The sequence below is a fragment of the Sylvia atricapilla genome, chromosome 2, assembly GCF_009819655.1.
Source record: "Sylvia atricapilla isolate bSylAtr1 chromosome 2, bSylAtr1.pri, whole genome shotgun sequence".
Taxonomy (NCBI): Eukaryota; Metazoa; Chordata; class Aves; order Passeriformes; family Sylviidae; genus Sylvia; species Sylvia atricapilla.
This window is the reverse complement of record NC_089141.1, coordinates 17,076,949-17,089,371: the sequence shown is the minus strand read 5'-3', so window position 1 is coordinate 17,089,371 and position 12,423 is coordinate 17,076,949. Positions and strand designations below refer to the sequence as shown.

Sequence of the window (12,423 nt, the reverse complement as noted above, 5' to 3'; positions counted from 1 at the left end):
TAAAAAACCATGGAAGAATAAAAAAAAATCCCACAGCATCTTGTTGAAACTAAGGAATGAAGTGAAGATTTTCTTCAAACAGAAAAGTGGTAGTGGTGTGAGTCTTACTAGCCTGTAGGTAAAAACTGATCCTTCAGAGTTCCCTTCCTTAAGATTGCACTGAGCTGTCTTAGGTGATACAACACAATGTGTCCCCCAGTTCTGCTGGACTGCTTTGGTTCTTGGGTGAACTTGGAATAAAAGCACATTACACTTGCGTTTCTCTTTTGGAAGACTCTTGTAGAGGGAAGAAATAACTATTTAAGTTGAAAAAAGGTGATTTTTCATGGGCTAAAGAAAAAAATAAATTAATATGTCAAGAAGTTATAGTATTGTCTCTAAGCTGGAAAGATGTAGATCTGACAGACGGGCCACTTAGTGGATAAGGGATTAGCAGGATGGTCACACTCAGAGTTTCAGTCAGTGGCTTGATGTCCAAGTGGACACCAGGGATAGGGTAGCCTCAAATTGAAGGAAGGTGTATTTAGGTTGGACATTAGGAAGAAATTCTTTACTGTGAGGGTGGTTAGACACTGGAACAGGTTACTCAGAGAAGTTATGGATGACCAATCCCTGGAAGGGATGTTGAGCAATCTGGTCTAGTGGAAGGTGTTCCTGCCATGGCAGAAGGGTGGAAACTAGAGGAGCTTTTAAGTTTCCTTCCTGTGATTTTGTCATAGTATGTGTAGCTGGTGACTAACCCTAGACTCTCCTGACTGCAAGTGTCAAAAGTTGAAGCAGTGCAGGACATGCAGGTTGGCATATTTATATTTTGACATTAACTAAGAATTACACTTATTCTGTCTACATCTGGGAGGTTCAATATGTGTATATCACTTGACAAACTGATTATTTAATTTGTAATGGAGATGACATAAGTATAAACTATTAGGTAAAATTGCTTCAGGATAGTTACTGAATCTTTAGGTATAACCATTAGGGGTCAAAGGCAGCTAAATGAGAGAAGACTGGAATGGATATGTTACAGGTACTGAATGCTCTTTTAGTTATCCTTTAAGGCCTTTGTTTGTTTTATATATTTATTTTTGTTTTATTACAGGCTATAACTGTGTCCAGCTGATGGCTATTATGGAACATGCATACTATGCCAGTTTTGGTTATCAGATCACAAGTTTCTTTGCAGGCATCAAGGTAGGTTTAAGTGCTCCAGCATCTTCTCTGTCTTTTCCCTTCCATTCCATTCATTGAAATCAGTATTGTGTGCAGGTGTGTGTTTGCAAGAAAGTGTAGTATGGGAAGCAATGGCTTAGGTATTTGTTCTTCCTTCCCTTTAAATCTGAAATCAATTTGGTGCAGTGATCAGCAGCTCTCTGGAGCACTTTGGATAGGATACAGACAAAAACTTTATAAGTAACTTCAGCTGCCAAAGCATGTTCTAGGTAATCCACCTTCAGCAGTCTTTATGCATGGCTTTGGGGTTGTGGAAATCTTGGCAGTAACAAACAGGATGTATAGAGCTTTCTTTTATGACAAACAGAACTGCAGACTGTTCATAATGAACTCGGTGAAAAGCATCATTTGGTGTGTTCTGTGGGGGCCCTTTCCCTTACAGGCTTGTAACAGACTGTACTTAGATTTGAGTCATAGGATAAAACTAAGTGAAAAATATATTTAGGTAGTTGTTGAGAAACTGCGATAATTGTGGAAATCGTAATTTTTTTCTTTTTAATGTTGTTCCTTTTTTTGTTTGTTTGTTTTGGTTGTTTGTGTTTTAATCTTACTCAAGTGGCAACCAGGCTAAATTTAGATGGGCAGTTTTTAACTGGCTTAATTATTGAGAAAAGGTGTGGTGGGCACAGGAGACAAAAATCTTTTTTTAAAAATAAGAAACTGGTTGTGGTACCTAAACCAAATAACTGAGCAAGTAAACAGATGGTGTATTTTGTGGACTCTGTGGCTGTACATTTATAGTTGTAAATTCATATTCCAGGAATATGAATATATTCTTGTCCCTAATGAGCTAAGGAAGTGTTCAATATTAAATAGCAGCTTTAAGTTATATCTGTTATCTTTTATACTGAACTTGATGTATTATTAAAAAGGGAAGAGTAAAACTGAATCTATTCCTGCAAAACATTGTGTGCATGATGGAATTCTTATCATGGAAATGGTCTCAAATGGTAGTTTGTAAGCAATAGCTACTGCTTAAGAGGCTGAAAAATAACCTGCGTACATCTGTAGAGTAGGTGATGAAGATGTAGTTTCCGTGGTGAATGTTCAGTGTTGCCAGCACAGGTGCTGATCGCTCCCCGTTGCGTTTTCGCAGCCGGTACGGAACTCCGACGACCTGAAGGAGATGATTGACGTTGCCTCACTCCATGGGCATCACGGTCCTGCTTGATGTGGTGCACAGCCACGCCTCCAAAAACTCAGAAGATGGCCTCAACCAGTTTGATGGTACAGATTCTTGTTTCTTCCATTCTGGGTATAGAGGCAACCACCAGCTCTGGGACAGCAGGCTCTTTGACTATGCAAAGTGAGTATAAAACATCACTTCAGCTGTGCTGGAAGTTACTGTTTCATAGCAATTCTGTTAAAACAGCACTCCTTGCCGAACTGGTGAAGTAATTGGATTGTTTAACAGCTGCAGTATGTGAAGTTAAATTCCTCTACTTGCCTAAATGCTAAAAGCTAGCACTAAATGTTAATATTTCAAGTTTGTTATTTTCCTGTCGTCTCTGACTACCTATGTGCATGTTATATACCATGTGCATTATATAATGGTGTAGTTATTTAAAATAAAAATATATTTCTATATAAATATCAATTTAAAGACCTGTTATACAGGAAAATATATTTGTGTATTTTACACTTTATAGAATATGTTCATATTTTCTTGCTCTATATATAGTATGTTGCATATATATATAATAACTGATGTTGTATATAAAAAAATAATAAGAAAAGCTGTGAAAACTTGTAAATTTATTGACAAACTGTCAGGTTGTTGAAATGTAGGAAACGTTTCTCTCCCAGGACATCTAGCTTCATTTCAAAGAGCTTCTGGAGGTCAATCAACAGTTAATACAGAGCAGAGGTCATTTTCAGTAAACAGTTCTAGAGACCCGGTTTGGGCAAGCTTAATTAACCAGTATAAATATAGTGTGTGTCAAAGCATGTATTAATGCCAGGTGATTATTAGTATTTAATATTGTTTACTTTGTATTCTCTGAGGTGTTGGGGGCAAGGAGATTGATCTTGTATGCTGAATGTTTCAGTGGTTTAATGGAGAAACAGGCACAAGCAGCCAGCTTAATTCAATCTCCTTCTCACAGTTTTTTTTTTCTGTTTGTTAACCCCTGAACCACCTTGATTCTTCCCTTTCCTTTCCTTTGTTTCCTTAAGCATGCCACAATAAGTTTTGTGTAACTTCACAATCTCCTCGAAAGATATCTTAATAAAATTCTGTTTGGAATTGATCACTGATTCCAAGATAAATTCTCTTGTTTTCCCCCTTGAGATGTATAATTTTATGTGACCTTCATATCAATTACAAAGTTCTGTTTTAGGCCCTGTCAAGGTTGCATTTGAATGTTGCTGTGGTGGCTCATCACAGCAACTGTAGCATTCTGGTCTCCTTTTAACCTCTTAGCTGTTACATTTGTGTGCTGCAGGTTCAATTTCCTGTTTTTCCCATTTTTCTCCCTTGCTTGCATTGAATTTCCATGGGCTGGATGGCTATGATCATGTTGCGCTATTACAAAAGTCATATTACATAGCATAGGCCAATTGTTAATGGAACTCACAGTGTCAAATAAACCAAGTCACCAGTGTGAAAACTGACTTGTGCACTTCAATGCTTAGTAGGATAAGCTATTCTTTATTTACTTGTGATTGGGACAATTTAATGGATTATTTCAGGGTGAGTTTTTGAGTTATGACTTAATTATTATAAGCAATGCATTTTAGTACTTCCTGTTAAGCTTTAAATTCATACTCTAATAAATTGTATTCAAACTATCTTAAAGCTTTAGTATCAATATGATAGTATTACATGTTGATTTCATTTGATGCTTATGTATAATCAACAGTGTGTGAATACCAATGTCTCTGGTGAGACAATAGAGTGGAGTTATGGACCTTCCTTTGTTCAAGCAGACACAGGTTCTTCCTGCTGGGAAAGATAGTGGTGCTGGTATTGAGTGTTTGGGGTATTTATAAATGAGAGAAACAAGCAGCTCCTTTGTAGGTCGCATTTGGCAATGTTAAATATTTCTTCAGAACTGAAGAACTGCCTCCATGGGTCAGTTAAATGTACCTGTACTGTGCAATTTCTTTTCATGCTATGGAATTGGAATAGGTGCCAGACTGAATGCTGGAAGGGGCAAGTGGAAAGAGCTGTGAGAGGGAGAGATGAGATGATATTAAAGAATAGCAAAAACCAGAGCAACTGAAGCTCTGCACTGGATGACTGAGGGTCCCTTGAAGGCCAATTCTCACCCCCTACCCTCTCATGATATGCAACAACAAATCTAGAGTTCTCTTTTCAAACGGTTCAGCTTCTTCCCCTTCAACTTTTCTAGTCATTAAGGAATTCTTTCATCCTAATAGCTGAGACAGTAAATATTCTCTGTGTGTTTATAATCAAGCTTCAAGGCTGAAAAGATATAACCATCATGGTCATTTTAAGTTTCACAGAGCTGATGAAAAAATGGCTTCCATTTTTTCCCACTGTTCTTTGTGTGTGCAGGTTCCAAGCAGAATCATGAAGGAATCAAACTGATTTCATTTCACTGAAAATGTTGGGTTTGGGGATTTCATTTCCCCATTTAGTCTGTATTGGTATTCTGCTAATTTTCCATACCAGTGGATGAGCAGCTCTAGTCTGGATGAAGCGAGTATAAAAACACAGTCTGTTGAAGGGTCTACAGAAAAGCTTGATTGCTGGGTGAAATTTCAGCTAGCACAGCTTTCTGACCTGTACAGAGCTTGTACTAAATCCCTTTCCTTCTGTACGGGGAGAACTGTTAAATCTACAGGTGCTTAAACATCAAATGCAAAGAATACTCAATTCACTTTGGAATTGAGGAGAAACTAATTCTCTACCTTGAAAGAGATTAAGGAACAGTTGCTTTATCAGTTTAGTCTGTCTACATTTTCTTTGAAAGCCAAGATGTAAGTAAGTTTATCTCACAGCAATTGCAAGATTATTCAGTTGTCTGTGAAGGGGACTGTGAATTATCTGTGCTAAAAAAAAAAAAAAAAAAAAAAAAATCCCTTGTGTACTTAAATACTACTTTTTAGTAAAATTCATGTAAGTAGGGAGTTTAGCTCCAAGAAAAGCAATAGTAAGCCTGTTCAATGGACCTGAGTATTGTATCTTTGCACCACAGTGCTACTTAAAAGATTAAGGCATATTTTTAATTTTAATTTTTTAATCCATATTTATACAAGTGTTGTATGAAGAGGGAGCTTCTCTGTCAATTGTGAACAGCATTTTAAGGTTATGCTGTTCATGATGATGTCACAGCAGAATAAAAACTCAATTTAATTGAATGAGAGCTTGCAGTTTAAATAACTGGCCAAAATAATACTTTTTGCTTAACCTTTTTCATTAAAACATATAAACTGTGATTTAAAAATTAATCAAAATAAACTTTTGCTTTAATAATTTTCATAGCTATTTCACATTCTTGTGAGCTTTTCTGAGATCTAGATCAGTGGTTTTTTTCCTCAAATATGCTTATTTGGTGGCTGTCTCTCTCTGTCATCTCCATCCTGTCCTGCTAGATCTGTGTCCATCCTGTTTCCCTCAGCAACCAACCCAAAAACCACAGTCACAAAACTTCAGAGAGAAGTGCAGTTAATTTTAATATTTTCTGTTGAAAACCAAACTTTGCTTTGGTTCCTGCTTAAGATTGTGATTTTTTTAGCCTTGAATTCATGACTGGGAAATGTTTCATTGTAAGAGGGTGCCATAAGCTCTGCACTGGTACTCTACTTTGCACTGTACAGTTTATTTTAAGGGAAATTAATGATCTCAGTTTTGTTCTTGTTACAGGTAGCTCTCTTGAAATACATGTAAACACCTTTCCATCTTAAATTAGGATTCTACTTGTAATTAATTTTACACAAAGAATATTTTTTTTTATCCTCCTAAAATCATATTCAAAGGTTATTCAGCTGCCAGGTTCATTAGAAGTGATGTTGTAGACCCTGGAGACCAGGTGGGATCACAACTAGAGTGGTTGATTGTGTTTTAATTTAAATTCATTTCTCCAAATAGCAAATGTGTCTAAAATACTAATGAGGCAAAACAATTTAAAAATAATTGAGAACAAGATATTACCTAGTAAAGATTTTTCCCACAGCACTACATAAATAGAATGTGTAAATGATGCTGCCCTTCTATGCTTGTAGAGGTCTGAGAAGTGTTGTTTTGAATTTTTCCTATTTTTTCATTAGATTTTGTTGGATTCTCTTATGTCTTAAACCAACTCTGAATGTCAGTAGGTATACTGATATATTTCTGTGAGCCTTTAGGAATAATAGTGGAATTAAAATTCAGAAATCATGTGATGCCTTAAGTTTTTTTTGGTTTGTTGTTTGTTTGGGTTTTTTTGTTTGTTTTTTTTTGTTTTTTTTTTTTTTTTTTTTTTTTTTTTTTTTGTTTTTTTATTTTTTTTTTTTTTGTGGGGGTTTAGTTTGTTTTATTTTGTTTTTTTTTTTTTTAATATTATGACTCTCTTCACCTGAGCACTTAGGCAAAATTTTAAGTTGTTTCACAGTCAAGGAGATGAATTTGGTACAAAAGTCAGAGATTGATTAATACAGTTTTAATTTAATTAGTCCATCTTCTTTGAGTGCAGCAGTATGGATCAGTAAGAGATGATATTGGTTACAAGGATTTGGGGCCAGCAGATGTTCTAGCATCTCTTTGGGGGCTTTTTTGAGGCCTGTTTTCAAGGCTTTTTTAAGACTCGATGTTGTGTCCATATTTTTGGGGTAAAAAAACATAACTAAGCCATGTAATGGGAGAAGTCTTTTATTAAGTTTTTTCTTCATCAGTTTTATGAAGTTTCAAGTGACATGCATGCCAAATTTTCTTTGAAATGCTACAGGTAGGGTTTAGTGTATATAAACACTTTGTCCCATGAGCCACAGGTTTTACATCAGGGCAACAGATGACTTGCTAGTCCCCTGCTGCCAGTCCAGATGTTCTCTCCAGTCTTCTGAACTGCTGGTGGTGGAACAGCTGATTAGAGCTCAGTGTTCTTTTTTCCTTTTTTTTTTTTTAATTTAATTTTTCTTAAGGTGTGTAATAAACTGCCATAGCTCAGAAACTGCTTTTAACCTTGCTGTCAGTGCTGCAGAAACAGGGCAGCTGTCAGGTGTTGGAGCTTGTGTCTTTGTTCTGGTGTAGGTGGCCTCTTCCCCAGCTCATCCCTCTGGAGTGGAGTGGGTCACCTGAGGCTTTTTCTCTGGTCCTGTGGTCCAGTCTCCGGCAGATGTCTGGGGTGATCTCTGGCATCTAAAACCTATCCTCTTGCATCCACCTATGTCTGGATACTAAGACAATGGCCTTTTCTGCCACCCAGTGTTTAAATCCTGCACAAACTTTATTCTGTATTTTCTGGGGAGAAGAAGATCCACTGATTTTGCTTGACTTTAGGATCTGACTCTTTAAAGACATGTTTATCTTCTAACATCTTCAACAGCCTCTGTTAAGCTCGATGTTTAGTTCTTCCTTAAACAGCTGTTCTTCACCTAAGTTGTTTTTCTTTCTTCTGATTGCCTACTTTGCCAGTCTTTATCTGCCACTGAGGTGATGATAGTAGGTAGAATGAATTGACACATAAATCTTTCAGAGTTTAGTGTTTGGTTAGTAGGGGTATGTATCTGAGCTCATAATTCTCTAAACATAGCTGTTCAGAATATTTTTGGTTTTGTTTTCCTTCATTTCATGATGAGTTCTAAATATCAGTGGAGTTAAAGACTTGTTGCCTTTTTTGGGAGCATCCCCATGGTTTGTAACAGTTTTCAGGAAGAAATTGATTTACTGCTCCTCTTTTTTCCTTACACCATTAGCATTTTAATAGATTTAAGCTGATGCTTTGTGGAGTACCACAGTATTAAAAATTCTGGTTCCTTGCCTAATGCTCTTAAGCAAAATTGGCACATGAGGATGAGATGCAGACTGCAGATAACACACGTTCTGTGTCTTCTGGTGATCCATCTCAGAGGCACACATTTTAGAGTGCAAAGATTTGACTGCAAACTTCATGCACACAAAGGATAGGTGGGATTTAAAGGCTGACAGGACAGTTATTGCTTCCGAGATGACATTTGAACAGACTCTGCTGGCCAGGCAGGTGTCAGTCAGGTGGGAGAAAGGAGACTGCCAATATTTCTCACAGACCCCTCATGGTGCTGGTTGTCCTCTTCACTGTTTTGTGCCTTTCCATGTTCTTCCTTTTGATTCCTAGTGCTCCTAACAAACCTGTCCATCTGTTACTTTGCCTTTCTTACCTTGTCTAGTTCTAATCTAAAGACTTTGCAGTTTTCTCTCAGCTAAGGCATTTTCCTAGAAGCTTAAGCTGTGCAGGTTATGGGACACAGTTTGAGACACAGGGAGATGAGAGGGAAAAGCAAGCAGGGGTAGCTTGCACATAATTAGTGAATCATATCCAGTTGACTTCCCAGAGGGTAAGAACTGAAGCATTTTCCTGCAGCTTCTGAGGATTTAGAAGGTGCAGGTGGCATTCTCCCAGCTGCATTTAGGCACTAGTAAGGACTTCCAATGCCATGCCAGGGTTGTCACAAAGAAGTTTTCATTGGGGAGAATCTTTGGCCATAATTCCTAATTCCTAGACTAAAGGTAATCAAGTGAGAGTTGACAATGACAGAGATTCTCAGTCATGTGATGTCTTTTTTGGTATATTGTTGATTCTAGGGTAATTACAATAGAACAGGGATGTAAGTTGTGTTTCATTATGTAAAACATAAAGCTGTGCTGATTTTAATTCATTTCCTGCCAGTCTTCCTCTACCAAATTAGCTTAGGAAAGCTCTGTGTTTAAAGATCTGCATAATATGCATTGGAATTTCATTTGGCTGGCAAGGATTATTACTTAATGACTACTTTAAGGAAGCACTGCTTGCAGCATAATAGTGAAATTTCTATTCTTCCCCCCACCCTCTCATAAATGCAATTATTTTGATTAAAGATTGTATTTAACAACACTGTCTGCCTATGTTCCTTAGCACTCTGCCTCTAATAGACTGGATTTTGATGGTGGCTGTGACAGTATAAAAATACTTTATAAAATTTGAGCCTTAAAGTTCAAGACCGTCCATGCCTAAAAATCTTTGTTTCTTTTTGTTTTCTCTTCTTTTTAGTCATCATTTTAAATGCTAATAAGCAAACACTTACAAGTGTGGGGACATTGCAGTTTATAATTGCCTATTTGAAGGGAGTGATTTCTGAAAGTATTGACAGAAGGGATGATACATAGGAACTTATTGCAATGTAATAAGACAAATTGAAATAATAGTGCAAAAAAAAGTTTCAACCATGATCATATGATTTATTGTATATGCAGTCGAGCTGCTGTGTAATTACTTTTTTTTTATTTTTAAGTTTTTAATTAAACAAGCTTAATTGTTTTACTATACTGAACTTTAGCATAGCAGACTGTGAAGCTTTAAATCCATAGGTGCACAAAAACTCAGAGCTTCACATGAGAATCCATGTAGCTTTCTTTGAAGTGTCCAGTTTCCCAAATTGACCTCCAATATAGCATTCTCAGCTTTGTGTGAAGTTTCTAAAATGTAGCTGCACAGACAGTGGTACAGCAATAAAGCAAGGTACTGAGATGTGATGAAAGGCACACTGAAAAGTTGCAGTCAATTGTTCTAAATTTTGTCAAGTAGCACATTTTGAAATACACAGGTAACCACTTGTAGCCAATTAAATTCAATCCTATCTTGAATAAATGGAGTCACATGTATCTGAAGCTGTTTATCGTGTTTCAATAAATATGTAAAATCAGCTAAGATTCAACACATTGCAGAAAATCATTTGCATCAGTCTAAATGCAATAATGATCTCGCATTTAGTAATCCACACTTGAATTCACAACTTCCACAATGTTCTCAAGTGATTGCTGCAGCAGGTTACACGAGCAGCACCTATTGTGTTGGAGAAAATGCTGATGGTTGTGTAAGTTTGAGAAGAATCCACAAATGAAATGAGGGATGTTGACTTTCTTCTGATTGGGCTTTACCCAAAGGAATTCAAGGTTAGAGGGAAATTAGGCATGGTACAACTCATAGCAGGGAAAGAAGATTGAAACATTAAGACAATTTTTTTTTTTTTATTTTATTATGTACATGTTGTATAATGCACAGATCCACTTGAAGTCCATTGTTTGAAAGCTCACTGGAGAGAGCATGAAACAAATAATAGGGAACAAATCAGTTAATGGCTGTGTCTACAAAATAGAAAACAATCAAAATGCTTTGGCAAAAGTCAGTACTCCATGTATGACCAACAGATCAGAAATAATCTGCAAATAATCATGTTGATCTGATATATTGCTTACAGTTTTGAAAGGGATACCATGTTTTCTTGAGAATGGCATAAAGACAAAAGTTTCTGGCTCTGGAGGGTGGTTGAAAGTGGAGATAGAGAGCAATGAGATACAACAGAGCTGGGCTGCCTGCTGCTTCAGGAGGAGCTGTCTCTGTCCAAACAAATTACTTCCCACCTGTTGCCACTGACTGGGATTCAGCTTGGGATGGGATTGTACTGGTGACAGCATGCTAAAATTTAGGAAGTATTTGTAAGGACACTCTCAGCTGTGTCTAAATGTTTTCTGTAGGGGCTATTTAAAGCTGGGATGACTTTGGAACTGATGTTATTGAAAAAAATTTTGGTAGAGTTGATACATAAGTAATTATTGGTGAAATTGTAAACATTGAAAAAAATGGTTCTATTCTTCCTATTATAATAGCAATGGATGGATAGGGAGCAGCTTTTGGCTCTGTTCTGGCTGATGCAGTTACAGGACCAGTCAGAAGAACTGAAATAGTGCATAATATCAAAAGAATCTTAATGAATAAGGAAGATACTGTATTAAAAGCTTTATTCCTGGAAATAAGGCAAATTGTTCTATACCAGGTCAGGAAAAAGAGTGGTTTGTGGGTTTTTGGTTTTTTAAAAGCATACTGTATTTCCTTGGCTGTTTTCCCCATGGATTTGCTTTGGGCAGTTTCTTGTAAAAAAAAGTATATTTATAGAATTCTTTCTAGTTTGCCATGGGAACTGCAAACAAATATCTCTCTGTCCTGGTTCATCCCTGTATCTCCTCTTGGATAAGGGGGCTGCCTCTTTACCCAATATTTGTCTGTTTCTATATTGCAATTCTTTTTCAGCTCTTGAAAATTGGTATAAAGTTATTTGGGAAAAAAAAGAAAGAAATTAATTGCTCTAATTATTAATAAATAGTTATATAGCTGACACAAGTTTTTTCGGAGTTATTCTGCTACAATTAATGAGATTATTTCAGGCAGAGGAAAACAAGTGTACAAGTAATACTTTGTAGACTTTGATTTATTTAGTGTTACTGCACAATAATTAAGTCCTGTCAAGTGTAGTTTTAAGGATAGATACATGTGAGCAAAAACAAGAATGAAAAAGCACATCCATAGTCACTAATATGTGCTCTAGTAATTTTTTTATAGGAGATGACTTAATTTGTTCAAAGAGCTGAGTATGAATTTCTCTGAAGAATTAAGTAAAAGTATGGATTTTTTTTTGTATCTGTAATATATTTAGTCAGTGCAAAGTGTTTAACTGAGTATATTTATCAAAAGGCTTCACAATGAAGAGATCTCTTTGCAGTCTTTATTCTTCTATTCCTTTAAGATATATGAAGAAAGTAAAATAATGACTGTTGTCACTTTTCTGATTAAATAAACACATAAGATTGCTTCATCTTGGCTGCAAGGATTCATGTAAACACCATAGAATTTGTCATTTCATTATGTGGAGTGAAGCCTTTTTCCATTCTCTCTGTGGAGGAAAAAAAAAAAAAAAAAAAGTTAGACTCTACAGTCTGTGTTTTTAACCCAGAAAGCTTCAGAAAAAGTGGCTCTGTCCTTTACATTTTTCTTCAGTGCTTTAGAGTGATCAGCTTTTTCCCCTCTTGCTGTTGTATTTAGCAGCATTTTGATTGCAGTGTAGCACACTGTTGATTAGGGCATGATATTTTGGGCCACATTTTAGCACAGCCTTATTATTAGTAGTATACCTAATTTTTCTAAGACAGTTCTCCAGTAGAGTAATAGAGAAATTAGTCTTTTGAGGAAAGAATCAATTTGTTATTAAACCACAACTGGAAGTGAAATCACCCCTATGAGT

General features: G+C 36.3%; 1 protein-coding gene across 1 annotated transcript in view; it reads left to right on the top strand.

Moving 5' to 3' along the window:
* GBE1 (1,4-alpha-glucan branching enzyme 1) overlaps positions 1–12,423 on the top strand; it is a 137,868-nt gene that overhangs the window by 60,848 nt on the left and 64,597 nt on the right. The window contains 2 exon segments of the mRNA XM_066338342.1: positions 1,100–1,186; positions 2,323–2,536. Of these exon segments, the coding sequence (XP_066194439.1) occupies positions 1,100–1,186; positions 2,323–2,536 (301 nt within the window).